The sequence below is a fragment of the Phalacrocorax aristotelis genome, chromosome 12 (genome assembly GCF_949628215.1).
Source record: "Phalacrocorax aristotelis chromosome 12, bGulAri2.1, whole genome shotgun sequence".
Classification (NCBI taxonomy): Eukaryota; Metazoa; Chordata; class Aves; order Suliformes; family Phalacrocoracidae; genus Phalacrocorax; species Phalacrocorax aristotelis.
Genome location: NC_134287.1, coordinates 20,445,253 through 20,472,294, shown reverse-complemented (window position 1 = coordinate 20,472,294; position 27,042 = coordinate 20,445,253). Strand labels below are relative to the sequence as shown.

Here is a 27,042-nt window from a genome sequence, read left to right as displayed (position 1 = left end):
CAGAGATCCCTGCCTTCTGTATGGTGGCATCAGCTGCAACCAACCACAGCATGAGACCAGAAGCGTGCACGCTTGATCTACACAAGCAGGAAAGAGTGAAGTTAAAATCCTTTCGCCTCCCCCCATTCCCAGCCCCCAAGTAAATCCATGCCCAAAGGAAGGGAACTGGTTATTCTTGTTCATCACAGCCTGACTCAGTCAAGAAGAAATAATGATGATTAAATTACACAGCGTATATACCATCAGCATAGTACTAAAACATATTTGAGGGGGTGGGGGGGAAAGGAGAGCAGGAAGGGAGAAGGAGGAATTAGCAGCATTTCTGTATTTTTCTACCTCTTCTAAATAATATTGTAGAACAGGAACAGAAGAAAGCCATGAAACTTCTCCAGCTATTTTACCCTACTAGACAGCAGTTCCTAAGTCCCTTTCCCTACAAATCTGCCCAACTATCTCACGTACGTATGGAAGAAGGCGTGAGCTCTGCTTTGCCCAAAGGAAAGAGTACCTCGTCTCTATACTAAAAGGGCTGGATTACCAAGCTGGCAAGCAGCTTTTTCTCGGAGAACTCATACGCGTAAGACAGACAGAAAGCAGCACAACTAGTTCATGTGCATACACACGCGTAAGTATCTTGAAAAATAACACTTACCATTATGAAGTTTTTATTTTCCTGACACACGAGCATACACTATCAAAACATGGGTCACTCCAAAAAGGTGCCCTTGCACTGTAAAATCCACCTGGCTGACAGCCTCTGAAAACACAACTGAGGAATTCACTTTCTCAAATGCTACATTGGCTGTTGGCCTGTGAGATCTCCAGTTACTCAGCTCCTGGGAAAATATGGGTGAAGCTCTTCACAGCCACACAAAAGATAACACACTGATTTTTTTTTTTAGTGATAGTACCCAAATTGCTTGGACTCGATGGCATATGGATGACTCATAAGAGGCAGCTTCATGGCAGTCCTTAATGACTATATCATTGCTTAGAGATTATTTTCACACAAAAGTTCAAGTCCCTGGAACATTCAGAAATGCTCATGAGCACTCAATTAAGTCTTTAAGAGGATTTTAAATAGTTCTGGACCAGTAAGCATCACCATCCCGACATGAAGAGCACAAGTTACATACAGACCACAGCAGAAGGCACAAGACTAAAAAAATGAAACCTGGAGATTAACCTCAATTAAGAGGGGATGACCCCATATTGCAATATGAAAGCACTTATTTAGGGTTATACCTAACATGTTCCCGAGAAGCCAAGAGGTCAATAGCTCAAAGCAACACTTTCAACACTACGAAGCCTCCTCCTGGTAGCAGTAGAGTGATACTCAACAGCAGAAGCTCCTTCTGCAACCAGATGTTCCTGTTACTGAATCACAGAATCATTAAGGTTGGAAAAGACCTCTAAGATCACCAAGTCCAACCACCAACCCAACACCCCCAGGCCTCCTGAACCATGCCCTGAAGTGCCACGTCTACAAGTTTTTTGAACACCCCCAGGGATGGTGACTCCACCCCTTCCCTGGGCAGCCTGTTCCAATGTTTGACAACCCTTTTGATGAAGAAACTTTTCCCCAATATCTAATCTAAACCTCCCCTGATGCAGCCTGAGGCTGTTTCTTCTTGTCCTATTGCTTGTCATTTGGGAGCTGAGACCAACCCCCCTCACTACAACCTCCTTTCAGGCGGTTGCAGAGAGCGAAAAGGGCTCCCCTCAGCCTCCTCTTCCCCAGGCTAAACGCCCCCAGCCCCCTCAGCCGCCCCCCAGCACACTTGTGCTCCAGACCCTGCCCCAGCCCCGCTGCCCTTCTCTGGACACGCTCCAGCCCCTCAAGGGCCTTCTTGTCCCGAGGGGCCCAACCCTGAGCCCAGCATTCGAGGTGGGGCCTCCCCAGGGCCGAGCACAGGGGCCCCATCCCTGCCCGGCTCCTCCTGGCCACACCAGTGCTGACACAAGCCCAGGGGCTGGTGGCCTCCTTGGCCACCCGGGCACTGCTGGCTCATGCCCAGCTGGCTGTCAGCCAGCCCCCACAGGGCCTTCTCCGCCAGGCACTTCCCAGCCCCTCTGCCCCAGGTCTGGGGCGTTGCCTGGGGTTGGTGTGACCCAAGGGCAGGACCCAGCACTTGGCCTTGTTAAACCTCATACAGCTGGCCTCGGCCCATTGATCCAGCCTGTCCAGATCCCTCTGTAGAGCCTTCCTGCCCTCCAGCAGATCAGCACTCCTGCCTGACTTGGTGTCATCTGCAAACTTATTGAGCATGCCCTCGATCTCCTCAGCCCCATCATTGATAAAGACACTAAACAAGTCTGGCCCCAACACTGAGCCCTGGGGAGCCCCGCTCGTGACCGGCCGCCAGCTGGATTCAGCTCCGTGCACCACAACTCTCTGGGCTCAGCCATCCAGCCAGTTTTTTTATCCAGCAAAGCTTCCACCCATCCAAGCCATGATCTGCCAGTGTCTCTAGGAGAATGCTGTGGGAGACAGCATCAAAGGCTTTAGTAAAGTGCAGGTAGATAACAACCACATTTGGTCTCTGTCCCTTTGCAGTGGACACAGCTGGCAGCCAGAAGCAGTCAGGATAGGTAGGAGTTACAGAATGAGCAAACTGCTGCTGAGAAGCTACAGCAAATACCAGCAGCTCAAAGGATGATGAAGATCTGCATCACCAAAAGATGGTGACCCCGGCTTTGATTGACCAGAATTAAGTACCTTTACTAGCTTCATCTTTTGCTGGAGACACATCCAGAGACAGAATGCGCACTTCCACCCTCGACCATTCCTGGTGATTCCCACCAGTATTTAGGAGATGCCGCACCCCACATGCCGAGGTGTCAGTGCTGTAGAAGGTACTATTGTAACAGAACACCCAGTTGCATTTCATGGCCGCCACACAGGTGCCAACTTCAACATCCACCTACAGTGAAAACTGAGGCTACTGACAGTCTGCTGGTTACAAGCACAGGATGGACAAGGCAGTATCACCAGTGCTAAAATACGCACTGCAGGTACCAGGGGAAAAAAAAAAACCCTGACAGCCAGAAGGCAAAGGGGTGCCAAGGACGAAGAATTCGGTACGTGCTTACGATTGTGTGTTTTGGCTTGCAGTGGAAAAATTAATACAAACATTAAAAACTCAGTGCCAAGGTGAAAATTACACTTGATGAGTCTCAGTGATAAGGTACGGGCTCAAGAGGACTTGCTTTTGCTACTAAAAAAAGAGAAGGAAACAGGATGCCTGAGACAAAGATGGAATTCACAGGGAAACAGCCTCTGTCCAAAGTCTGCCAGAAGCCTTCAGCCAGTGCCGTAACGTCCAACTGCAATGACCTGAACTGTTCTCTGCAGCTGTTTCAGGACTCCCAAGTCATCTGCAACCAGAGCCTCCAGTCTCATGCAGAGCAGGGAAGAGTTACCAGAGGAGCACCTCCACAAACTCGTCCCCACGGCAAGATACACAGCACAAATGCTGGCATCCTGCTCTCCCAAACTGCACAATGGGGAAAAATAAAAGTCACTAACATAAAAAATAATCAAGGAAAACCACGCTATAATGCAGAAGAGAGCCCTCCATCTCAACAAGACACTGGAGAGGAAATGGAACAGCATCCTCCTCATTCTGCCTTGTAAGCTCACCCACAGAGGATGAGAAATAACAGTGTATAAGCACACCCAACTTCTAGCAGTTCAAGAGAAATATTCTTCAGTCTCAAGTGACTCACGTAAGTACATGTTCACTAGGAATGCACAAGTGGGCTCTCATTCAAAGAAAGTACTTTGAAGAGTTAGTTTCTTCAGTGCAGAGTTTTTCCATTTAATTGCTTCTCAGTCATTTAACCTCCAGCTTTACAGCTCAAAAAGGAGAAAAATCATGGTGCATTTGTTGAAATTTTTGCCTCAAGGAACAGACCTTAGACCCTGCAATGTATTTACATGGGGAATACACCTAGCCATGACTTCATCACATCCCCTCATATTCATTTCCGTGAGGTAGGAGATAATTGGACTAAAAAAGATCCAAACAGAGAATAACATCATCATCACAAGTTCCCATTATTTGTTTACAACTATATTATCCTAAATCTATGCAGATATCAAAAGTGAAAGGAGGTGGTGATCTCTAAACAAAAGGCTAAACAGAAGTGACCTCACTGAAAGAGCTTATTTACCAGGATGCTCATTAAATCGTCTAAAGATATTTATACAAAAATCATAGAATCACAGAACAGTTTGGGTTGGAAGGGACCTTTTGAGGTCATCTAGTCCAGCCTCCGAAACGAAGTCTCCAAATTGCCCTAGTACGGTAGACAATGATATATGTGCATTTAAAGTAAGAGTTTACTGTCACATATTTCAAAGGCATAACCTTAGCTAGAAAAAAAACAACACCAAAACCCAGCACCCCCTGAATAGAAAAAAGAAGCTATGAGCGAAGATCCAGCCATTGCATAAAGAAGGTTTATCCTGGTACTGACTTGCCATGCATTTCATATAATCACCTTTCTATGTCCACTTCTAACTTCTGCCTGTGAACTGCTCCAGCCCTTGACTACTCACTCCTATCCCAAAAAACCATTCCCTTCCTTGCTCAAGTGCTCAGACTGTTCTTACACAACCAGATGGATGCAGGTCTAAAATTAAGTACTGATCTTCCGTATAAACTTCAGCCCAACGAATGGCCTAGTTCAGCTCAGACTGTTTGCCCCAGAGATGCTCTGTGACTGCAGCCTTGTGCCTCCACATCTGTGAAACCTCCGTATATGTTGTTACTTTAAGTGCTAACTTGGAAAGGAAAGAGCCACAACACAGCGGTGCAGCACGCTCCTCTCCCCAAATACAGGGGAGAGAAAGAGCCCTGACGCCCAGTTGCTAAGCACTCGAGCAAAGACGTATGAACATGCCTTTGTAAAGCCTGCGAGGTAAATCAATCTTTAATAACTTACAAAAGCTCCTAATTAGAGGTTTGAAAATGTTTCATGTCCCCGTTAAGCCCCATTAGTAGAGAACGGTCAAAGATCAATTTAATATCTGCAAGCATGCAGAAGGCAAAAATTGCAGCTATGTCACCTTTGAGTTAGATTGTCTAGAGTACACTCTAATCAATAGGGAAGGTATTCAGGTTGAATTTCTGAGAAAGGAAAAACTAATTGATTTGTCATACTACTTCATTTGGAATTACACAACCTATACAAAAGCCTAAGTTCCCTTGGGTAGACTTGGCAACACACCTCAGTTACCACCTTACAGGCTCTCGGCCTTCCTCAACAACGACTTGTGAACATGTCCCGTTTGGTTTGTAGCTGTTGCAGGCTATAAACATGGGAGGATCAAGCAGAGTGTCAAGGTGTGCTGGGTACTTGATGAAAAGATCCAGACCCTTCCCAGATTTTTAGAAACAAACAGCAACGACAACAAAACCCCACAAACCACCCTCACCAAAAAAAAAAAGAACCCAACAAAAACCACCCAAAACCAGAAAAAAAAAAAAAAACACAAAAAAACCCAAACAAAAAAAAAATGCAAGCACCAGCACTGTGAAGTCTTTCTAAAAATTACTTGGCCCTTTTATTACCCATAGAAGGTTTTATGCTACGGAAGAAATACCAATATAAAGCTTACTTTGAGGTACGTAAAAAGGAATAAATATTGCCAATGGGAAAGACGAAAGCCATGCCTACAATCAAAAGGGTACTTCATGATATTCAGCATCTGACAGGTCATAAAATCATATTTACGCACTGGGTGATTTTTACATCCTCTTCCTTCCTCTTGCAGTTTTTAAAGGCCTACTTGCAGGCTATCAGAAAAACCTCCCCAGCCGTGCTGCCGAGGCTCTCGTTATGACGGCGCAGCACGCAGCTGGCCCTCGCCGATGCCGCTCGAGCGGGCTTGGGGGCTGCCCGCCGGCACCACAGCTCCTTCGCTGCAAAGACGCTTCCAGTAGACCCCATTCGCCAGACCGACACCTTTGTCCCACGGGTTTCTAATCGCACAACAGATCCCAGCTTCACTTTAAACTCAAGCAGAAACAGCTATTGAAACAATTTCACCATTTTAAGGTTTTCCAGATACCTCTCAAAATGCAAGAGCTAAAAGGCAACAAAATCCAAAGATGGAACCCACCAAACCCCACGCGCACATATCTATATATATTTTTAAATAAATCTCATGCTATGGTAATAAACTCTACGAGGAGCTAAGATTTTAAGTGCATCCTTTGCTATAAACTATTTTGAAAAACAGTTGGTTGATCAACTGTGTCTTGATTACTCAGCAGTACAGAAGAGGAAGGGTTAACCTTCATCAGCCTGCCTGTCAAAAACACCTCCCAGGCCTGATTAATGGGCAACCTTGATAAATCTATAGTCTATAACATTAGTCTCCCGCTCAAAAGCCAGCTCTGAAGATGGCTCATGAGTATGATGCACCATGATTACAGACAACAATAATTCGACATCTGTTCTCTACTGCACAAGTCCAACCCACAATGATTAATGTCACGGGAATGTGCAGTCAGAATAAAATATTAATCTTTATAAAAGGATGCTCAGGAGGCATTATCAACTTACGAGCATCCAAGCAAAGACTTCAAATGGAACACTGACACAGGAACTATGCTGAAGCTAAATACATACAATAAATTTTTGTCAATTTGAAAACATTTCATTTGGAGGGACACTGACAAATGCATTCCTTTATTTTACGGTTCATTTAGCTAATGTGGCCAAAAAAATAAAACCTCTGCTTAGTAACCTCGCTTCCGCTACACAGCGTGGAGACAAAGATTGTCATTTTAGTCATAATTAAACAATAAGAACTCTTATAAATGCTATCTGCTGTCTACTAATATTTAATAGACTAACGATTTCCTAATGGAGAAATCACTAGATTTCCTAACTATTTAAGGACACAGCAGCTACACAGCTCACTTGGTAATTAGCTGGAAGTCATTTGTAAAACAAAGCAACAGAGAATACAAACACCTCTAGGGGACAAAACAAATCAGATAAATCACTATTTACATAAAACCAAAATTTCAAGGTTTGCAAGGGTAAGACACTTAACTACCAACCGGAATCACTTACACATGTAGAACTGGAAATGTGCGTTAGGTTGTTCCAAAACTGTTCCGCACTAATTTTTAAATTCATACTTCTGTCTGGTCACACTCTTACAGAAGACGTTTACAAGCCAGAATTCTTTCAGGTGCTAACGTGAAGAAATGCCGCCTCTGTTTCGGGGGCTGGGGGGGGCGTTGGGGGGGGGGGGGGGACGGACACGGGACAGGTAGGGGAGATGCGGGGTCAGTCTCAATCACAAGTTCACTGCTTTACACAGACAAAAATGATTTTGTGTGCACCGCAAGAGAGCTACGTAGATTATTGTGGTCAGGGTAAGAAGCTTTACTTATTTATACATGTGTTTACTTCTACATGGTCATATATAGTTATTTTTATATTATATATTCATATTTATCTTATGTTTAAACATACATAAACTATTATGTATGGCGTACGTAAGGACATACTGATATACTTACGTCCTCACTGAGCAAGATGTATATGTATTTGCCTAAACTAGTACATTTAAGGTTCTAGTCAAGCCTTAAAATTCAATAATTTGCTCCATCAGAATATCAAACCACTGACAATTTAACAGGCTTTACTGCATGCAAAGAAAGCTGCATCCCAGTTAGCACAGACGAACACTGGGGTGTTCACAGACCCCACAGAAGCATCCAGCCCCTGTGCAAAGGGCTCCTGCCCAGGAATTTTCATCGCTACAAAACACTCGGAGCAGGACAGAGTCAAACGAACCGCTCCACAGCACAGACTGCCCTTCTCCCGCTTCACAACTACCCTTTGTCCGGCTGATAGCACTACCTGGGCCTTCCGCAGAGAGTACGGGAAACCAGGGCAGCTTAGCTCTTGAAAAAACTCCTAAGGGCGCACTCTTAGATCGTCGCTGTGCTTTAGCCCTTGGAAATAGTTGTGCTAAGCACTGCGGAGCACTTCTGCAGCAGCCATGACCAAATGACCTTTTCAGTGACCTTCCTGGGAAGCGTTTGCTCACATAAGAAAGGGAATAAAGACTAAACCAACGTATAACACGGGTCTGCTGCGTGAACAGAAGAGCAATCGAGCATCATCACTTTAGGCGTTATTTTCCATGTTCAAGAAAAACAAGATGCAACCGTACGCTTTTCCAGAAGAAAATTTACATTTATTTTGCCAAAGCCATAATAAATTACTGATACAAATGCGGAGAGAATAAAAGGCAGATCATCTAAGATGTGCCAAACAGGCCTTGAATTCGACGAATATAACCCCTGAAAATGGGCAGAAACAGCTGTCTTTATGTTAGACTGGAATCAACAGGAAAATCTTTTCTTCTTAGTAGTATCTGAATATTGGTTGTTTCAAGGACAGAAAGTAGAAGCATGAAGACCTGATACAGATTTAGTCTAGACAGAGAGATGATTTCTACTTGCTCACCTCTGTAAATAACCACAAGCTTGGAAAAATATGCTCCTTGAAGCCACCTATTATTCTATCAAATAGAGATACGCAAATACACACATGCACGCACTCTGCTTACCATTGCTCTGACTGACTAGCTATATACTGATTTTTTCTCTTTTCCTTTGGTACTAGGGCTCAGTTAGTAGCTGCTGCTAGGGCCAAAGTGCCAAAAACCTACGGAATGTACAAGGTTTTCCTGCCAGGGCCGAAGAAAGCTCACTAAAAGTAAGTAAAAGTTCTGCCAAGGAGAATAGTTACTTTGAATTTTATGAGGAAACATATAAATGGCATACAACGTAACCAGAAAAGAAGTGAACAAATTTTAAAACACTACCTAACATCCTTTTTTCAAGGCATACAAACCAGAACACCATAGTACATTCTAATCCAAGGTCCCAAACTCTTCAAATTTCGTAAAGACCAATGAACCATCCCTCACTCAACATCACCCTTCAAGCACTACGCTTTAGCACAGTATTTCCCACCCTCCTCACCCCAAAATCCTTCAAGCTTCACAAATTCATATATTTTGAATTTTAATTCCTTTAGAGACACAAGTAAATATTCCTTGACCTCTCAACGCACAGATTTAGAGCATTTTTCTCCAACAGAAATACACTGATGAAATGCTCTTTGATTTCCTGTACATTTTACAGCCTTCCATCAATTCCACAATCTGGTACTGCATATTGCTTCTGGAAAAGAAAATCTCATTTCTGCAATACGATACAGGATCAGTTGGATACTTACATGGAAGTATTGCCTATCAGTTACAAATTATTGAATCAATGAGGAGGAGGTGGAGCAGTCAAACTACGTTTTAGTAATAAGAACTCAAACCCACAGCGCAAGGGGTAAAAAAAAAAAATCTCTAAATTTAACAAAGGCTGTGGCTAGCGGTTTTATTTGTTTTCAAGTGTTGATCTAGTGTTTATGAAAGGTTCCCAGCACAACTGATTCTCCAGACACAAGCTTCCTAGAGAATTACCAGTGACAAGAGCTTTTAAGATAATGCTTTGTTTATCCACACACACACACACAACACCGCCATGCAGATAGACGAGGTCACACATAACCACACAGAAGGGAGGGCAGTGAAGCTCTGTGGGCACTAATAGAGCCCATGGGAAGCAGAACAGCCACATCGCTGCGGCACCAAACTCTGGAGTCCGCCTCAGTGCCAGGCTCCACCCTCTGGCACGCAGCTGTAGAGATATTTATGTATATATACATATATAAATATATATACACACATAGACATAGATACACATATATATGTGCATATATATGTACGTGTGTGTAGATATATATATACATACCCATCTATATACACACAAAGAGACACGCTCCAGTGCAGCTGAGCTGCAGGGGGGTGAAACGAGCGCCCCGTGCAGCCCGACTGTGCCACACACGCCATGCAGGGCAGCGCTAGCAGCATACGTGCTTTGAATCTCCATTGCAACTCAACTGAAGCACGTTAGATTTAACACATTCTTGATAGCCAGTGACACAAAATCCCCTGGTTAGGAGCCTCCTGATAAGATCCAAAAGCCATTAAGTAGTACCGGTCTGTCAACAAAACTGGACTGAGTTCAGATTAATGACCCTGCTATTAAAAGCCATTAATTTAAGTTTCTCAGGAGCTCTACAAAAGAGTAATGCTGGAATATACGATTCACTGCAACCCAAACGGCTGAGTGTGAGAGTTAGGTTTAAAAAACAAACCAGCCACGCACAATTCCTCCTTCCACCTCTGAAAATGAAACTGGTTGAATAAGGGGAATCAAATTTTAATACCATTAATATGCATCATGCCCCTATAGTCTTCCTTAGGAGTGTTTTTAAAGTCATGATTTCTTGTTTTATCTGAGTTATCTCTATTTCCTCCTATCCAAGCCAGTCAAGTATAATACCCTATATTACTCACTTCTGTCCCAAAGACATTCCAACCTAAAAGCAGCCAGGAGAAGGAAAAATTACTACACAGACAGCGAGTTGCAAATCAACAAAGGAAAGGAGTAACACTGATGTACGTATCCGAAAAAGGAAACATTGAAATGGTCTCAGAGGGACTAGTACCATTTCATCCAAGCCCAACACCAGCAACTCCATCTGCAGTCCTCCTTTTTATTCTTGCAAACCCTGCAATTCAGCATAAAATCATTTTATATGGCTCATGAGGGCTGAATAATTTCAAAAGAAGATCTCACTGCATTTGGACTAGCTGGCGCAGTACGTGGTGACATGGCTGGTAGCCTCCGCTTTTCAGAGGTTTGTTCTTCCTTCACCACCATCCATAACTGCAGGAAGTAAATTTGCCTTGTTGCTCAGGTGAGACTGTAACTCTGCTGAGGGCTTCCTTATGGAAAAGCTCTATCTCTTTCTTGAAGGGTTCAGAGTCTCCGGGTTCTTGATCTTCCAGCCTTAATTTTAATATTTTATAATTTTTTTACCCAAAGTTTAAGTTTTAAACTTGCATGTAACATGTGCCAGGTAGACCCACTAATTTTACAGACCCACTAATTTTACAGGTACTTGTTACAAATCACAACCTCGAAGAATAACCTTACTGCAAATTCAGTCTAAATAAAAAGTGCCATCAGAATGTAAAGGTTTTCCTTTGAACATCATTCTTCATTGCTACTTTTGCAAAATTGGAAAGAAAACTTCAAGTGGAAACAAGTGGAAAGAGCAACAGTACTTAATTCCACAGCTGTCAGAACCAGATCCACGCGATACCCCACCTCGAGCAGTGCCACTGAACTGCACCAGGCCCACACGCGCACCGTGTCGTGAAATTACGGAGCGTAACAGATCGCAGTGTATATTGTGTTGGCTTTATTCTTGTTTGCTAACTGAAAGAAAATAAGTTACTAGATCCAGCAAAAGTTACGTAGCTACCACAAGTTAGCCGTTACCTGAGCTGGTATAAGCCCTGCCAGAACAAAGCCAACCCACTGCGAACATTTTTTGAATTGGAACCAGAAAAGCTGGTTTTCTCAGCACTTTGCATCACGGGGTCCCAGCGTGTTTGATCTGACCAAAGAATCCTTTCCAGTTTCCTTTCTCGTTGAACCATTCCCTGTTTGCTCCCTCATTACCAACTTCTGACAGCACATAAACGCTTAGTTTAGGTTAGTTTAACGTGCAGTCATCTACAAAAAGAATAAAATGTTTCACCTCAAACGAAGAAACCCAAGACAAGTGCTTGAACTTACCTTTGACTGGCCCGCTAATGCGAAAGGAGAAAATACGAAAGCATGGATGAATGACACACTCTAAAAGGTTTAGATGATGTTTTACTGCAGCTGGGGCACAGCTTCAAGGGAGAGAGCGTACTTCAGAAAGAGAGGACGTCAAAAGCTTCCATTTTCTCCATAGAACTTCACTGAGCACAAAAGCTCAATTAATCGTTTTTGATAAATTATATCAGAGTTAAAGTTATAACACATGCCAACAACACTGGATGCTTAGTGCCCTTTTAAAATCAAAATTACAAGTTTTTGCTTTCACTTCTTATGATCTATAACCTGCAGTAAGTGTCAATTAGATTTCCTCACTTACTTTAAATCTTCTCGTCCTTCTAATGGAACAACCTTAATTGGTTACAACCTCCACCGCGCTCGGCAGCAAGGACAAGCGTTGCGCTAGCAGGGGGCTGGAGACAATGAATAATGCGACAATTTAATGGTTGCACAGGTCCTGCTTACCGTGCTGCGTGAAGAGGTCGCTGTGGACTATTTCTATCAAGCAGTAGAGCTTCTGGATCGTGAGCCGGCTCACGGGAACGTTTAGGATGAATTCAGTAAAGAGTTTGCTACATACAAAGGGACAAGTGAAAATACATTAATCTTTCTCCAAAATACATAAAAAACATCCAGTAGCACAGAAGAAGATAAACAACTACATACTTCTGGACAAGCACACTCATTCTTTTCCCCAGACACAAGAGTTGGACACGAATTTCAGAGAAATGTGAATCGTCTTGAATACATCTGTCTAGTTATTTCTTTTGCCTTCTCCTTTTTATCTCAGTTTGACACTCTCTTCCCATGTTTCATGTAAGGTTCTAGATTTCACACTTCAGCTGTCTGTGCTATTGCCTCTTTACTTCATCACATAGCACTAGTGGAATAATACGTGACCATATAAGCCAGAAGTAAAGTGATAATTCACATGTGTTCACCAACAAAAAAAAAAAAAAAACCCAGAAACTCACACCTTTTAGGATAAGGTACCACCACACTCATCAGCTGAGCTCCCACATAATACAGGTTTTTAAGACTTTTCAGTAATTTTGCATCACTTCCTAAAATTTGGGGTTTTTTTTTGTTTTTCCTAGTAAGCCTTCATTTCTAAGTATTATTCAGTCTCAATTTACAAACCCTAAGTGCCAGAAAAACTGTGGTGTTTGGGGTAAGCCAGGCCAAATCCTGGTATTTTTCACTTGGTAGATTTTCCCAGGACTTTTGCTGTCACATACAAATCCATGATTTAGTCCAGAAGCTCCACACAGATGTACTCCCTAGGCCCAGAGGAAGCTTAAGCGTACATGTAAAAAAGTTTACAGTGCAGGCAAGCAGAAGCTGAATGCCGGGTTCCTCACGCCATTGGAACGGTAAGTATAATCCTAGTCTAACTAGTTTATTTCTACTTGATCTTTCTTTTCCTCATTTTGACACACCAGAACACAGAAATGAAAACAGACAATGTATAGACGAGTTTGTGCAATCAAATAAGATGAACAAGGGGTTTTTTTCCCCTACTGAAACACCTTTTATCAGCACTGTGAAAGAGAAACAGATTTTTTTTCCTCCAAGAGAAAAGTTCTCCTGAAATACTAATTTTGATTTGGCTTCTCTATTGTTTTGTTGTTCTAAAACATCTTCCTATCACCTTTTCTATTTACTAATAACATTCCCGCATTTATGAGCTACTGAAACATCAACCCAGCAACAGGATTCACCCAACAAAACCAGAGTTATTTTCATTAGATTGATACTTGAAAGAGTGAAGCATCAAGCATACAGCGTAAGAGTTCTGATGTCAGCTGCCTGATTGAGAACACTTGCTATCTCGTTACACGACTGTACTCAACAAGACTGCAAGGTTTGTCAGGACATTTGTCAAGCCTTGATGCCATAAGTGTTACTTTAAAAACAGGCTATTTGTGTAGCTCTAAAATATCTGCAAGGAGAAAAAAAAGGTAATAAAGTGATAAAAGACCTCAAGTTATCATATTTCATTGCCTCTGTATATATTTTCATATATGTGCATGTGTATATATATGCATGTCAAAGACCTAGAGAAAGCTCACATTTCATTAAGTACTCACCTAAGTTCTTTTGGATCAAATACTAGTTTCACATCATTGACAATAGCTGGCAAGTATTTAAGTGCTGCCCCCTAAAAAAATAAAAACAAGAAATAAACAAGGCTGAAATTCATACGTCTTTAAAGGGGACGCAAAGACTGCAAGAAGAGAATCACACCGGAGTAGGTTGCTTTGGCTCCACTATTCTGTGTGGCTTCAGCTGAAGCCGTGGCTTGCTCTTAGCATAGTTTTAAACTGAAACTCAGTGAAAGTGAAACTTCTAGGTTTAACAAATTTAGAAGAAGAAAGAGGTATGAAAGATCAGTGCGCTGGGAAAACCGACAACGTACACCAAAACTAGAGACTTATAAAGCTCCTTCCAACACGTTACAGAAACCTCCTGGGGTATCAGAACCGAACGCCTAAGTTATGCTTCTCTAATCGCTTTTTCCCCCATCTTCTGTAGAGCTGGAGCACCTTCTCCTCATCCTCCTCATCAGCCATGCTGAAGCTGTTTGGGTTTAATTTTCCCTCCACTACTTAGAATTGAAATGAAACTGCACAACTGTCATTTCTCCCTGCAGTAAGTTCTTGGCAGCCACTACTGAAACTGCAGTTCTTTCTAATTCCCCTTGAACCTGCAGTTGTCACTCCATTTCACAGTACGTAATGAAAGGATTCAGAAGACACAAACAGATGTTTAATACTTTAACTACTGGTAGTAATTTTAACTAATTTTGTCTTTCCATTTCTTAGTAACAATTAGTAGTTATTTATTTATAGAGAAAACATTCTTTTACAGGCATCAAGAGCAAAAATCCAGCAATTAAAAATGACTGCCCAGCAATTGAATGCAATCATGCCAGGATACACTTCGGGTTAGGCAATAGTAAATGGACCTCTAGTAGCACCACGGATAAAAATCACGTCATCTACACAAACAGTAATTTCAATCAGATAAAATTGGAGTTTCTTCTTCATTTACAAATGGATTTAAATGCCTTATTTCAAATAACAGATGAGAAAATGTTCTACCTAAAAAAAAAACCCTAAGACAAGAGTCTTTGGTTTTAGTCTTAAACATATTAGCTCATACATGTGCACTGTTTTTACTGAGGTTCCTCAAGTTCTTGCATCCATTGAGTACCAGACTAGAAAACCAACCCACGGTACTTCAAATATAAACCACAACAGCCAGACTTATTTCGCTTACCTTTACATTTTCTTGATAATCTCAAACAGTTTGATTACAGATGTATTTTTGCCTCAGAAGGGGGCATGATTCCTTCCCCATACGCGGCGTTTCTGTTTGTGGGTTTAATTCTTAGCATTTGCAGTTTGCATCGACAAGAGCACTGTGTGCTCCCCACCCTTTTGAGTTAGAAGGAAGAGGAGCCCTTATACTTTTCTTTTTTAATCAATTCTTTTCTAGTCTGAAGTCCGTGACGTGACAAGTGGCTATACTACACGATTCCACGGTCAGAGGAATTCAAGAAACAGAAAAATTCTATTTAATAGTAGTTGTTAATAGTAGGAAGAGCCACAGGGAGACAGACTCAAGGAGTATTGCCTCGTCGGTATGTACAAAATCACTTGTCTATTTTCAAACAACTACACTTTCCTGCCACTACCCTGGTAATTTTAAATCAAATTCCACCCTTCTTGCATGCCGAAGGTCAATTGTTTGATTACTGTCACAAGGGACATCTCGGTCCAAGTTGTTAAGCAAAAAGGGAGGAAAAAAAAAAGTTCAGAATCCACTACCAATCAAATACTTTGTCTTTCCAGCTAAAAATACAAGTACCATTAATGATTAATACGTACTATTTTAGAGCAAAGTTCAGGTATATTATACAGTATAATTATTTTAATTAAATCATTTGCATATCTTTAGATAAGATTAGCAGGGGTATCAGCAATACAAAGTATGCCTTTCCTTGAATAATGTATGAAGCAATTATTAATTTACATATTTCTCAATAAAAATGCAGGTTAAAGTGATTTTGGTTAGATGGCTTAAGAAAGCATATATCCATGTCCAAAACCGTACCCAAAAGCACAGGTTCAGGCAATTCTGTCCTCTAGATTACAAAGCACTACTGGATTCTTCAGGAATTTTATAAGCTTTGCTATTCCAGCACGTACACAAGTGGCTCAAGTGAGCACTGAATAGAGCCCTGGAAACGTCGCCTATCCTGGAGGAAAACACCAGGCTACCGCAGCTGAGCAAGTTTCTAGTTAAAATATTACATACTTAAAACTTAAGCCCACACTACACTCACCTTCAAACGAGCTCATATAGCCTTCTGCAACGTGAGTATACAAATTTCTTTTTCATTGAATATTCATGATTACAGAAATATTGCCAACACAGCAAACAGAACGTGTAAGGTGAGACTGTTACAGCACACGTTCAATTCTGTTCTCAAATTCAGTCTACCGACTAGGATCGAGTAAACACCCAACATTTCCCACCAGTATTTGCTTGAATAAAAGAAAAAGGTGTATTTCCACAGCACTGATACTATTTGGTGTTTGCTATTCGTTAAAAAAAAAAAAAAAGGCTGTAATTTTTTCACCTGCTGAAGCATTCACAGAAACAGCAGAAAAGTGAGGATAAAAAAAGACTTTTGAATTCACAAGGCACCAACAGTGTCTGCTCCTACAGAATGAACCCTTCAGGAGAGAAAGAAACCTGCCAAATAACTTGACGTAACCGGCGTGGGAAGTTTGCCAACGCTTGCTGACCACTTTTAAAAAGAGCAAAACCCAAACGTGTCAATAGGTTAGATGCAAATTTCGAAGTGTTCCAGTTTTTATTCATAGTCCATTTAAACTGTCAGGCTTGATCATCAAACATTTCCACGTACACTTAAAGGACTACTTACATGCTCAGAAATCAAGCTCATAACTGTAATTATGCAAATAGTCCCATTATGTACACGCTTATGTGTTTTGATGGATGAGGACTCTAATGACCAGTTATAAACCACAGCCATCGCTGTGTTTTTATTTGCTTATCATTCAAATGCACGTAGCAATAAATGTTTAGTAACACATCCTAAAAAAGAGCTTGCATTTTATATCTGGAATTAAAATTTCACACTGTGATGGCACAATCATTAAAATTAACACTTTAATGACTTAAATGAAGTACTATCAGGTAAAACTATTTACAACATCAGTTTAAAGCCTGTAGTTAAAACGATTATCAGCAACTTCAGCTCTACTTTATGGACAAACCAATTAAAGTTTAATATCTTAAAATTTAAAGAAAATTGTGGAAGTGTATTTCCCAGTTTCCAATCTCAACTGACCCAATTATGAGACAGACACTAAGATCAGACAAGTAGGCTCTGCAGCCCCATGATTAAATCTGTATCTGTGGAATCCAAAGGTCTACTAAAATAACTTCTTGTTGATATTAACTCTTGTAAAAGCAGCCCTCGCCGTCGATTTTAATTTGTTAGAAGCTGCAGCTGAAAGCAGATCTTTTGTTAGCAGTAGCACAACTGCAACACTGGTTATTCCCAGGATACTGAATACATAAGTGAGGAATATTAAATTCAGCAGACAAAAAAACCTGTTCTCATCTTTTCATATAATATCAGGAAAAAAACCAAACAATCTGTTTGGGGTTTTTTTTTTCCCCTCCATGGAAATGAAATTAGATTACTTTCCACTCTTGATCAGCACTGGACAAAGGTTCAAATTCCTCACCGCTGCAAGAAGCACATGGCAAACTAAATGAAAATCTTCATTTCACAGTTACACAGTGATGCCCAAGACACTTGAAACTTCAAAAACAGCATTAGAGACAACACAATAATGAAAAACCTTAATTCTTTGATTTTTAATCAAACAGGTTTTTGCAATAATTGCCGTGTGTTCACATTAGATACACACACAAAGCTGGAAATACCAAGCCTCACATACTTAGGTAATAATTACACATAGTTTCAAGCTGGGCTGCCATAGAACTTTTACTGCCCACAGGGGCTTCTCTCTTTGCGGAAAACAAGGGACAAATTATTCCTACACTTATCAAGTTACAAATCATTCATTTTAAGTACTACAAACCAGCAAAGGGGAAGAATGAAAAGGAGAGAAAGCAGAGACAAGACAGAGCATCACATGAATAATGGATATGTTTTCCCCGTTTTGAGTTAAACTGCCTTGCACACTCACTGTTATATTGACTGTCAGGGTATTGCTGGCATTTTATTCCCTGGGATGTGATTCACACGTGAGTCAAGGATCGATGTGACGTCCACAAGCTCACGCCAGCCTGTGAGCGAACCAATGGCACCTGTGGCTATTATGCCTCCTTCCTCACTTCTCCCCCTCCCCACCACACACAACCATACCCACAGCTCTGCACTTACTAGTGTAAGTGTGAAATTTCCCCTTTCTATCAAAGCTATATAGAAATATGAAAAGAACCATTAACTGACACTTATTACATGAACCAGCTGCCAATACAACCTATTGAACTGCTAAGTCGATGAGTGCAGTGCTTCAAGGACACCCTTCTAAACTATAAAAAAAGGCAATTAGGTATGCCAAGAAATAAAACTAAGTGAAAATAATAAGGTCCAGAAAAGTCAAAGCTTTGCCTTAAATAGAATAAATTAAGCAATAATTGATGGTCACAGTTCTCTGCACAGCCAATACAGAGGGCAAAATCCCCAAGTTTTATCATTCCACAGAATAATTGCAATTTATTCCTTAAATCATCACAACCACCCCTCTATCTACAGCAGTCATCCTTCGCAACCTTTAAGATAAATTCATTGATGTGCTTATAATGACTTAGCAGCTAATTGTACCTTCCTGAACTACTTCTGAGCTAGCAGCTAAATAACAAAGGGGTTTTTTTTTTTCATGTTGAAACAAATTCAGTGGTGGCCTGTATAAAAGATTAGTTGGGGGGTGGGGAACCCCTCAGACATGGTAAGAAGGCCAGAATAAACAAGACCCAGTGCAACGGAGGCGTTATTTCTAACGGTGGTCCCTCCAAACATCAGCGAAGGGTCCGCTGCAGTGCCCTCGCTGCCACAGCTCCTTTTTGCCTGATGGTTCATGAGACAAGAATGGGTAAGGAACAGGACCTACCACGAGAAAAACTAGCACCTTCCTCAGATTTAAAGGTTCTAGGAGCTTCTGTGACTAAAAATTTAACCTACACCAGCAATTTAGAAAACGCTTTATTCTGAAAGGAACTTTTTCTATAATTTTGGGGGGGAAGAAACCCCAAACCCTAAAAAGCCTGCCAGAGCTCTTCGACACTTGCATATATAAACTGTGTAAAATAAGACTCGGCTTCATTTATTTTTTTTGCAATAATAAATAGAATGCCAAAACCCCCAGCCCCTAAAATTACCCAGAGGACTTACAGAAAAGCTTCCGAGTTTTTCATTTCTTCATGAAGACAGGCACACATCAGCAGTCCTCCCAGAAAAGAGATGGAAGGACAGAGGCACACCTTTTCTTCCTCTCATCAGGCAAATGTAAGCACCTCATCTTTAGGTTTTGGGACTCCCACCAGGGCGCAGGCATTCTGAATCCCTCTTCACTCCTAACAGTTTCCTCTCGGGCACCACGTAAGCCTGGCCTCCAACCCCAGCTCACTTCAAGCCCTCCCTAGTTTTAGGCTGGGAGAAGACAAAAGACAGACTAATATTTCTCAGTGGAGGCCATTTCTGCAAACCTTTGAGTTTGCTGGAGTTGGCTCCACTCATGAAAAGCAGCATTTGGTCACCCATGCCCTAAGTCACCTAGTCCACCTTGTGAAAAGCCACTTAGATTATCATTTTAAACATTGCCAATCCAACAAAATAGCAAGCCACGGAGAACACATGTACGCAGAAGCGCACACACTCAGAAACATGTTTAAGAAGCATTATAAGATTAGTACAATTACGGCATATTTCGTATGCCGTTTGGAGATGTATCCTACATTTCTTGTGACTCAAAGCCATAAAGTCATGCTACAGTCTGTGCTCAGCAAGCACCGTTTGTACGCATCTCCATTACTCTGTCACACTGGTAGCCGTTAGTACATCTGAAGGCTCATGGAGTCAGAAAAATTATATTCTCAACACAGCAATTTTATTTTACTGCGACTGAAGTAACACACTGATGTATTAACAAGGAGCTACAGTAAAAGGGCACCGAAAATATGGCACTATATGGTATCGTAGCATCCTTCTACCACTCGATAGAAGACGAATCCTCTACACAAACACTGTGTCACATTAAAGCACACTAAACTAAGATAGGGTAGCCTTGCTAAGTAGCTTAAAGCCATTTCTGATACGATTTTGGATAATAGGTAGAAACTATAGGAGTTTTATTAATTTACTTCTGTTCATTACACGGTGGAGAGTATTGAGCAATCTTTAACAGAAAACAGAAATTACTACTGTGGTAACACCACCAGTCACTGGTAAATGAAAACAACGCAACGGAGCCTCACTAACAAAAGAAAATTCTAACTTTTACCCCATTCTTGGGTTTTTACTGACAAAGAATGTCACAAAAAGTAACTAAAGCTTCTTTACAGTGGCTGTTTAAGAGAACTGCTATGCTAACTTAAGGTTGTCATCAGAATGGACAAGTGGCATTTGCAAAGTATTACACAAAATGTATTCTGAGTAGCATACTACAGGTTTTGTCTGGTATTTCAGTTCATCTCTTTGTACTACATAAAAGCAAAAATACCTAATTTTAAAATGTCATTTTCTGAAGTCATTCATTTTGAACAGCACACCTAGTCCCAAAATTAAGCATAAAATCTCCTTGCCAAATACAGTGTATTCTTATGAACTCTTCTGTTTGACGAAGCAATAAATTTGTTTCACCTGACTCAATTTGTACATGATTTTCATGTTAATTTTCATCTTTTGTGTCATTCGACACAAAGCACCTACCTTCTATACAAGCATTATGCTGGATGCCATTCTGTTAAACTCATCAACCCAGTCAAATTAAGCCCCATCAGCAGCTGGATGAGACCATTTCCAGGAATGCCTAAACAACATTTTTGAGTTGCCCCAGTCTGCAGCAGTCATCCTTCCAAATGATGGAACCAGCGCCTCTGGCACAAAATTCAGTGTAAACCAGCACAAAGCATTATCACAAGTCAAGTGGCGTTGCGCTTTTCTAGGCATTATTGTATTCCTTGCCAGTGTAACAGCAGACTTTCCCAGATAGGTTCTAAGAGATGCAGAAACCTCAGTCCATGGTTGCATTTTGTTACTCAACTGACTTTAAACAACAGCTATAAAGCATTCAACCTGTTGGAAAAGCCCCGCAGACTAATGCAGCCTCTTTTGTTTTCTCCCTAGGTACCTCAGCAGCTTGTAACGTATTTCCCTGTCTTCATTTAAAATTCTTTTCTGTGGCTTTAGCAAGAAATGCTTAATATTAGAGCAGGAAAAAGTATGGTATGGATGCTGAGAAATATGCATCATGTGCTAAAAGTGACAAGGGTTATTAAAAAACCACACACTCAAAAGAATTTGCATTAGTCAAATGTTATCATCTTCCGTCCCGGCTCTCTGTGGTCACATTCCAGGATAATTTTATATACACACCTACTTTACCAAGATCACTTAGAGCACAGAGAACTAACTCGGCTACCAGCCTATCTTTTTTCAGGCATCCTGAACAGCAGTACAAAGTCATGCATAACAGCAACCATCAGAGCAAACTGCAAGAACCCTGCCGAGAATAGTTCAGCTCACTCAAACAAACACAGCCCAAATCAGACAGCCCTCATAAATTCGATGCAGCTGGCTCAACTGCCCTTGTTTCAGAGAGATGCAAGAATAAATTACTAGGAAACATTTGCATTTTTATCTAAACTTGAAACATCAACTAGGCTTCAGCCGAGCTCATGCTTAAACAGTAAAAGGTTAAGGAAGTAATTCTCATGCACCAATTAGCACAAGATAGGAATAAAACCAGGAAAGCTCGCTACACTTGTAACCATTAAAAATATGTGCACGTACCAAATGCTGCACACCTTATTTAATCAAGTAATTCTTAAAATCAAACTGCTACTTGAAAAACAAAGTTTAATCTCTTTACTTCTCAAACTATTACTGCAGCCCGCTACCACTCATCATGCAAGAAAAACTCCTGTTAGCAAGAGGACCACCAAAACATCTGTCAGCTCAAATCACGGTTTGAATTTCCCTCTCCAGTTTGGGCAACCGCACACCTTAAAAAAATCAAGCGTAAAAGGTGGCCTCTGAAAGCCTGTCTCCACTGCAGTCACTGACACACAAAAATACCCCTACCAATTATATTTAGTTAACTAACCATAAAAACCACTGTGTTGTTTTGAACCTTTATACCATGCCAGCTTCTCACATTCCAAACTATAGCACTGACTCTTGCTGCCTTTACAGCCTACAATGAAAGTGGTTTTTATTCATTCTTACACCTTCATGCTTTGACTGCAATGTATTTGAGTCCACTAAGAGGTGTAAACGCTAGTAAAGCTCTGCTCAAATCGTGTTCCAAGAATATGTGGATTTTTATGTATTTCTTGTAAAAATAAGTAGCCAAAGCACTATAACTCCAATTTAAAATCACCTTTTAATAATGTTTTTAAATTGTTATTATTTTGCAGTACCCAAAAGCTCACAAAAGCGAACAGACCTTTACACTCTGAAAAGAAATACAGTTTTTTCCTTAAGGGCCAGGTGACCAGTTCTTCAGCCACAAAGTGACCATTAGCCGCCCCGACACAGCGGGCAGCAGACGGGAGCCAGCACGGGGGTTACCTTCAGAGCCCCCTCCTCCCACCAAGACCACATCAGAAGCAGTGAAGGAGGGACAGCTGACAGGTATGCTTCTTCCTAACTCCAGGCCAACTCAAGGCTCCTTGGAGGACCCTGTGCAAAAGACCAGGTCAAGGCCCTTCCCAGCCCCGAGACTGGGAGCCACAGCATCCTCAGTAATACAAACCATGGTTTTGGTGCAGTAGAGGATTTTGCAGACAGGCAGGGCTTTTGCTCTTTTGTTAGTTGTTTTTTTTCCTTTAAGTCTTGAGAAAGATTTAATCAGTGCTGCGTACAGTTGTACCGACTCGCAGACAACAGAACTGCTGAATACCACCTTTAACTCGCTCTCCACAGAAATACTCTCCATTTCATTTCCTTAAAGGCTGAAACTGAAGCCAGGTTGGCAAAGCAACCGCATATAGAAACTCTCCCTTACCGTAAGAAATTTTGAGCAGCCATAATCCAACAAATTCGAAGTCTCTTTTTGTGCTTTACAACCTTAAATCCTTGTACAGTTCATAGTATTCTTTTGAGGAAACTGGTTTTTTTAAATATACCCAAAGCCTTGAAAAATTTTTTTTAAAAGGGGGGGCAATTTAAATGCAAAATATTAAGCAACTCAAGACCTGAGCTACAGTCAGAAACAGCTCATCAGCTTCCACAAGGACATAGATATTTGAATAGATAAAGAGTAATTCCTGCTAAGAAATAAGACTGCAGTCATTCATTCTCCTCCGCGCAGTGTCAGCTTGAAGGCTACCCTCACCAGATAGGCTGGAGGAGGGGTGGAAATTCAGTATAACCAGCCCAAAGAGAAAAGTTGCGAACATTTCAGAAAGAACTTTCCAGTGGCAGTTCTGCTTCACGTTGATAAACTATCAAGACAGATTAGAATTTTTTGCAAGGAGAAATAGAAATATTCAAATGTGTGAATTAAGCATCTGTCTCTTTTAGTGTGAAGCACCTTAACTTTCTATGTAGGTCTTTTCAACTTCTTATCTCTCCAGACAGATTTATTTTGTATACACTTACTTAGTGTCCCCAATATATATTAAAAACAGTAACAAAAAAAAAAAAAAAGCCTGAAACTGCTACAGCTAGATCTGCTGATCTAAACCAGAAAACACAGGGACCCAGCAACTTATCTGCTTAACTTCAGTAGTTTTCGACAAAACTTCAACGAGTATCCCACAGCACAAGAGACGCCCACTGCGTCACACTAATGGTTCGTATAACCCAGCACTCGTCTGCAAGGGCGGATGCCCTTTACAAGGAGATGCCGTTTACAGTTCCTGTGGCCCGTTCCCCTCCTGGCTCCCCCAGCATCCTTTAGAGGCTGCACCTCCACCCACCCTTGCAGAACACCTACGACCTGCGGTTTGTAAATCTGCCTAACCCCTTTCTGGGCGTGCCGACGCTGTCTGCCTCCATAACCCCTTGTGACAGCGAGCTTCAGAAATGAAATATTTTTCTTTTACTTGTTTCAAACTAACCTCCTACTGATGTCAGTGAGTGCACCCTATTTCCAGAACTGTGGCATTTGGGGCAGAAGAGGAAGGTGTGCCATTCCCAGTCCTGGTTCTCCGTACCCCTGTAACTATTTCCTGAGGTACAGAGACCAGAACAGCACCTGGCACGCAAGATGCCGATGCACCAAGGGTATCTAACGGCAAAATGGCAGCCCTGCCACGTTCTCATTATCCCTCCGAGTGACACCCAACACCCTGTTGCTTCTTCCTGTTGCCTCCCACCGCACATGGAACCGATGACCCCAGAGCGCTGGCAGTTATGACTCCGAGGCATCATCTCCCAGACTGCAACTGCCAGCTTCGGGTAGACCATCACACAGGGATTAATTACTAGGAGGCCTGGGGGCATTGGGCTGACGGCTGGACTTGATGATCTTAGAGGTCTTTTCCAATCTTAACGATTCTATGATTCTATAATTTCCTGAGATGCACTGCCCTACATCTGTCTACCTTGAAGTTCACCTTTAGCCCACTCAGTTTTGTGAGGTCCTTCTGACGTTCCTTGCCGACAGCACGGTCCTTGGCTACCAACTCCAGATCACTGGTAAAGATGCTGAATGAAGCCTGCAGCGTCATGTCCACTTTACAAGGCTACTGACACGCTCCCAGGATCCAACAGCTTTGTCAGGCAAGACTCACAGAAGCCATCCTCACCCTCTCTCAAAAAAAAAACAAACCACCCTGCATTTATCCACCTATTCAATAATTTTATTCTTTGTAGTAGAACCACACATTTCTAGTTGCTGAAAAACTCTAGTGCTTCAGTGGGTATTTGAACATAATAAAAGCAGTCTCATGAGCTGCAAAAAGCCAATACATAATTGTTATTATGTATTCTAAGACCTAAGTAATTCGAGTGCAAAGGAGATGAAAGCAACGAATAATGAATGAAAGGTTGTCACGGCCTCTGAAAGGCATCCACAAACACACTTCTCAGACAACCGCACACTGGCTCATCTGTCAATGCTTCATCTACCAGCGCACTTCACACAGCCAGACGCAGACTGTAGATGTGCGCTACCCAAGTTTGCAGAGGTCTGGATGTGAAACAATACACAGACTAGGACAGGCACTGCTGTGGTGTGATCTCTCTAGCTTTCGCTACAAAGTTTGTCGTCTTTTCCTGCATCTCAGGTGAAGACAACCAAATCTATTTTGGGGGGTATTTTTGATATTTTTTTTTTCAAGGCATAAACTGTTGAAGAGAAGCTCATGTTCACCTGCCTTCCAGAAGGAGGCCTCACAAACGAGTCTTGGGAAAATAAATTTTACATTCAATCCTCGTAATCTGAAAACATCTTATTTGTAAAACACCAGCTAGCACACTCTGAGCCACTGACTCAAACCTGCCAGTTTCCATTCAGGATAGATACTTTGTCAGTAGAATGAAAATACAGCTTTCCTGAAACATGTAATATCCCTATTTTGTTATCAGATGACACAGTCTCAGTCTCTCTGCCTAAAATACTTGAACTCAGCAGCTTTATCCCCACTATCTATTTTTGCTGTGTGCTCAGCACGGTATTACTAGCGTGAGACCTGCATGTGCTCAGCTACAAAGGACCGGTGTCTTTGACTTAGGTGTTTTCCTGCTGTATTCTTCCCAGCTCCCTTCAAGAGGAACCTCTCGCACTGGCACAGTACTTTGCCACTGTCCGGCTTTGCCTCCCAGCTGCTATAAAAAGTCCTTCTAATGCACAACCACGGCATGTCTGAGCAGGAGTCGTCATTTCACTTGTCCTAGAAAGGTTGGACTAGATGATCTCTGAGGTCCCTTCCAACCTGTGACACTGTCAAAACTGTCCCCAAATTCAACCCCAATTCTTAGCCCTTTTCTGAACATCATCCTTCAACTGATTCAGCACAGCTAGGTTGGGAGTTATATCCTTTTATAAATCCTATTTGGAATCACGAGGATAACTTCAAGGTGTACCTTATCAAACACGTCCTTATGACAGCCTCTGTACTTTTCCATGGTGAAAGATTTTCGCTAACAGAACATGAGACCTGTATTGGCACAACCACCTCAGACTCCTCTGGATACAAAAATCTGCCAGTCCTATAAGTCAATGCTTCTGCTCTGTGATGTCAATACCCACATTCACTTGGGGTCAGAGACCACGTTCCCAAATCCATGAGCCAGCCAATGCTACCAAAAGTAGCTACCATTTTAAAGGGACAGAAGAAGAGAGGAGTGGGGTGGAGTTTGCAGTTGGACTCACTACTGATCTTCCATTAAAAACATGTAAGGCCTTAGACTGAAGTTCCTGAACAGCCTAGGATACAAATAAGCACATAAGAATATGAGGATCTGCGTTGTCCTCAGCATCTTAAAGATAATGCCTTAAAAATACCTTAAAGTTAAGGTTATACAAGTTAAATAAGCTAAACTTCATTAACCCCCTAACTTTTAAAAAATAAGTGAAGCATTTGCAGCAATTTAAGTAAACTTACTCATTTGAAGCACATTCTTTATATAATCTTTATTAGAAGCACTAAGCATTAATCACGTTTGAGGTAAAATGCATTTCTGGGGACAAACACAAGCATACACCTCATCGAGCACCCAGCTGTGGCTTAAGATGCAAAAGTAAAGCCAAGATGGAGACCTGTAAAGTACATACCTTCACTATGACAGTTTGATCGGAGATACTGCTCATCATCTCATTGATGGACTTAAAGAGCTGCAGCAGAGACTCCCTGAAGTCTGCTTCTCCTTTGTTTTCATAAAGTCTGAAAAATAATTAGGTTTCATAAGCACAATCTAATTAAAATGGGAATAAATTTAAGAAAAAAATCTGTTCAGATTCTGAACAGGTCATCTGACAGATGATAACTCGTTGCATTACTTTCAAGTTCAAGAATTTCTACAAGT

General features: G+C 41.6%; 1 protein-coding gene across 2 annotated transcripts in view; it reads right to left on the bottom strand.

The window, feature by feature from the left end:
- DOCK1 (dedicator of cytokinesis 1) overlaps window positions 1-27,042 on the bottom strand; it is a 322,979-nt gene that overhangs the window by 225,304 nt on the left and 70,633 nt on the right. For both annotated transcript variants that reach the window (XM_075107665.1, XM_075107666.1), the window contains exons 23-25: window positions 26,792-26,900; window positions 13,865-13,935; window positions 12,240-12,346 (exon numbers count right to left, since the gene is read on the bottom strand). In XM_075107665.1, the coding sequence (XP_074963766.1) occupies window positions 12,240-12,346; window positions 13,865-13,935; window positions 26,792-26,900 (287 nt within the window). The remainder of the gene's footprint in view (window positions 1-12,239; window positions 12,347-13,864; window positions 13,936-26,791; window positions 26,901-27,042) is intronic.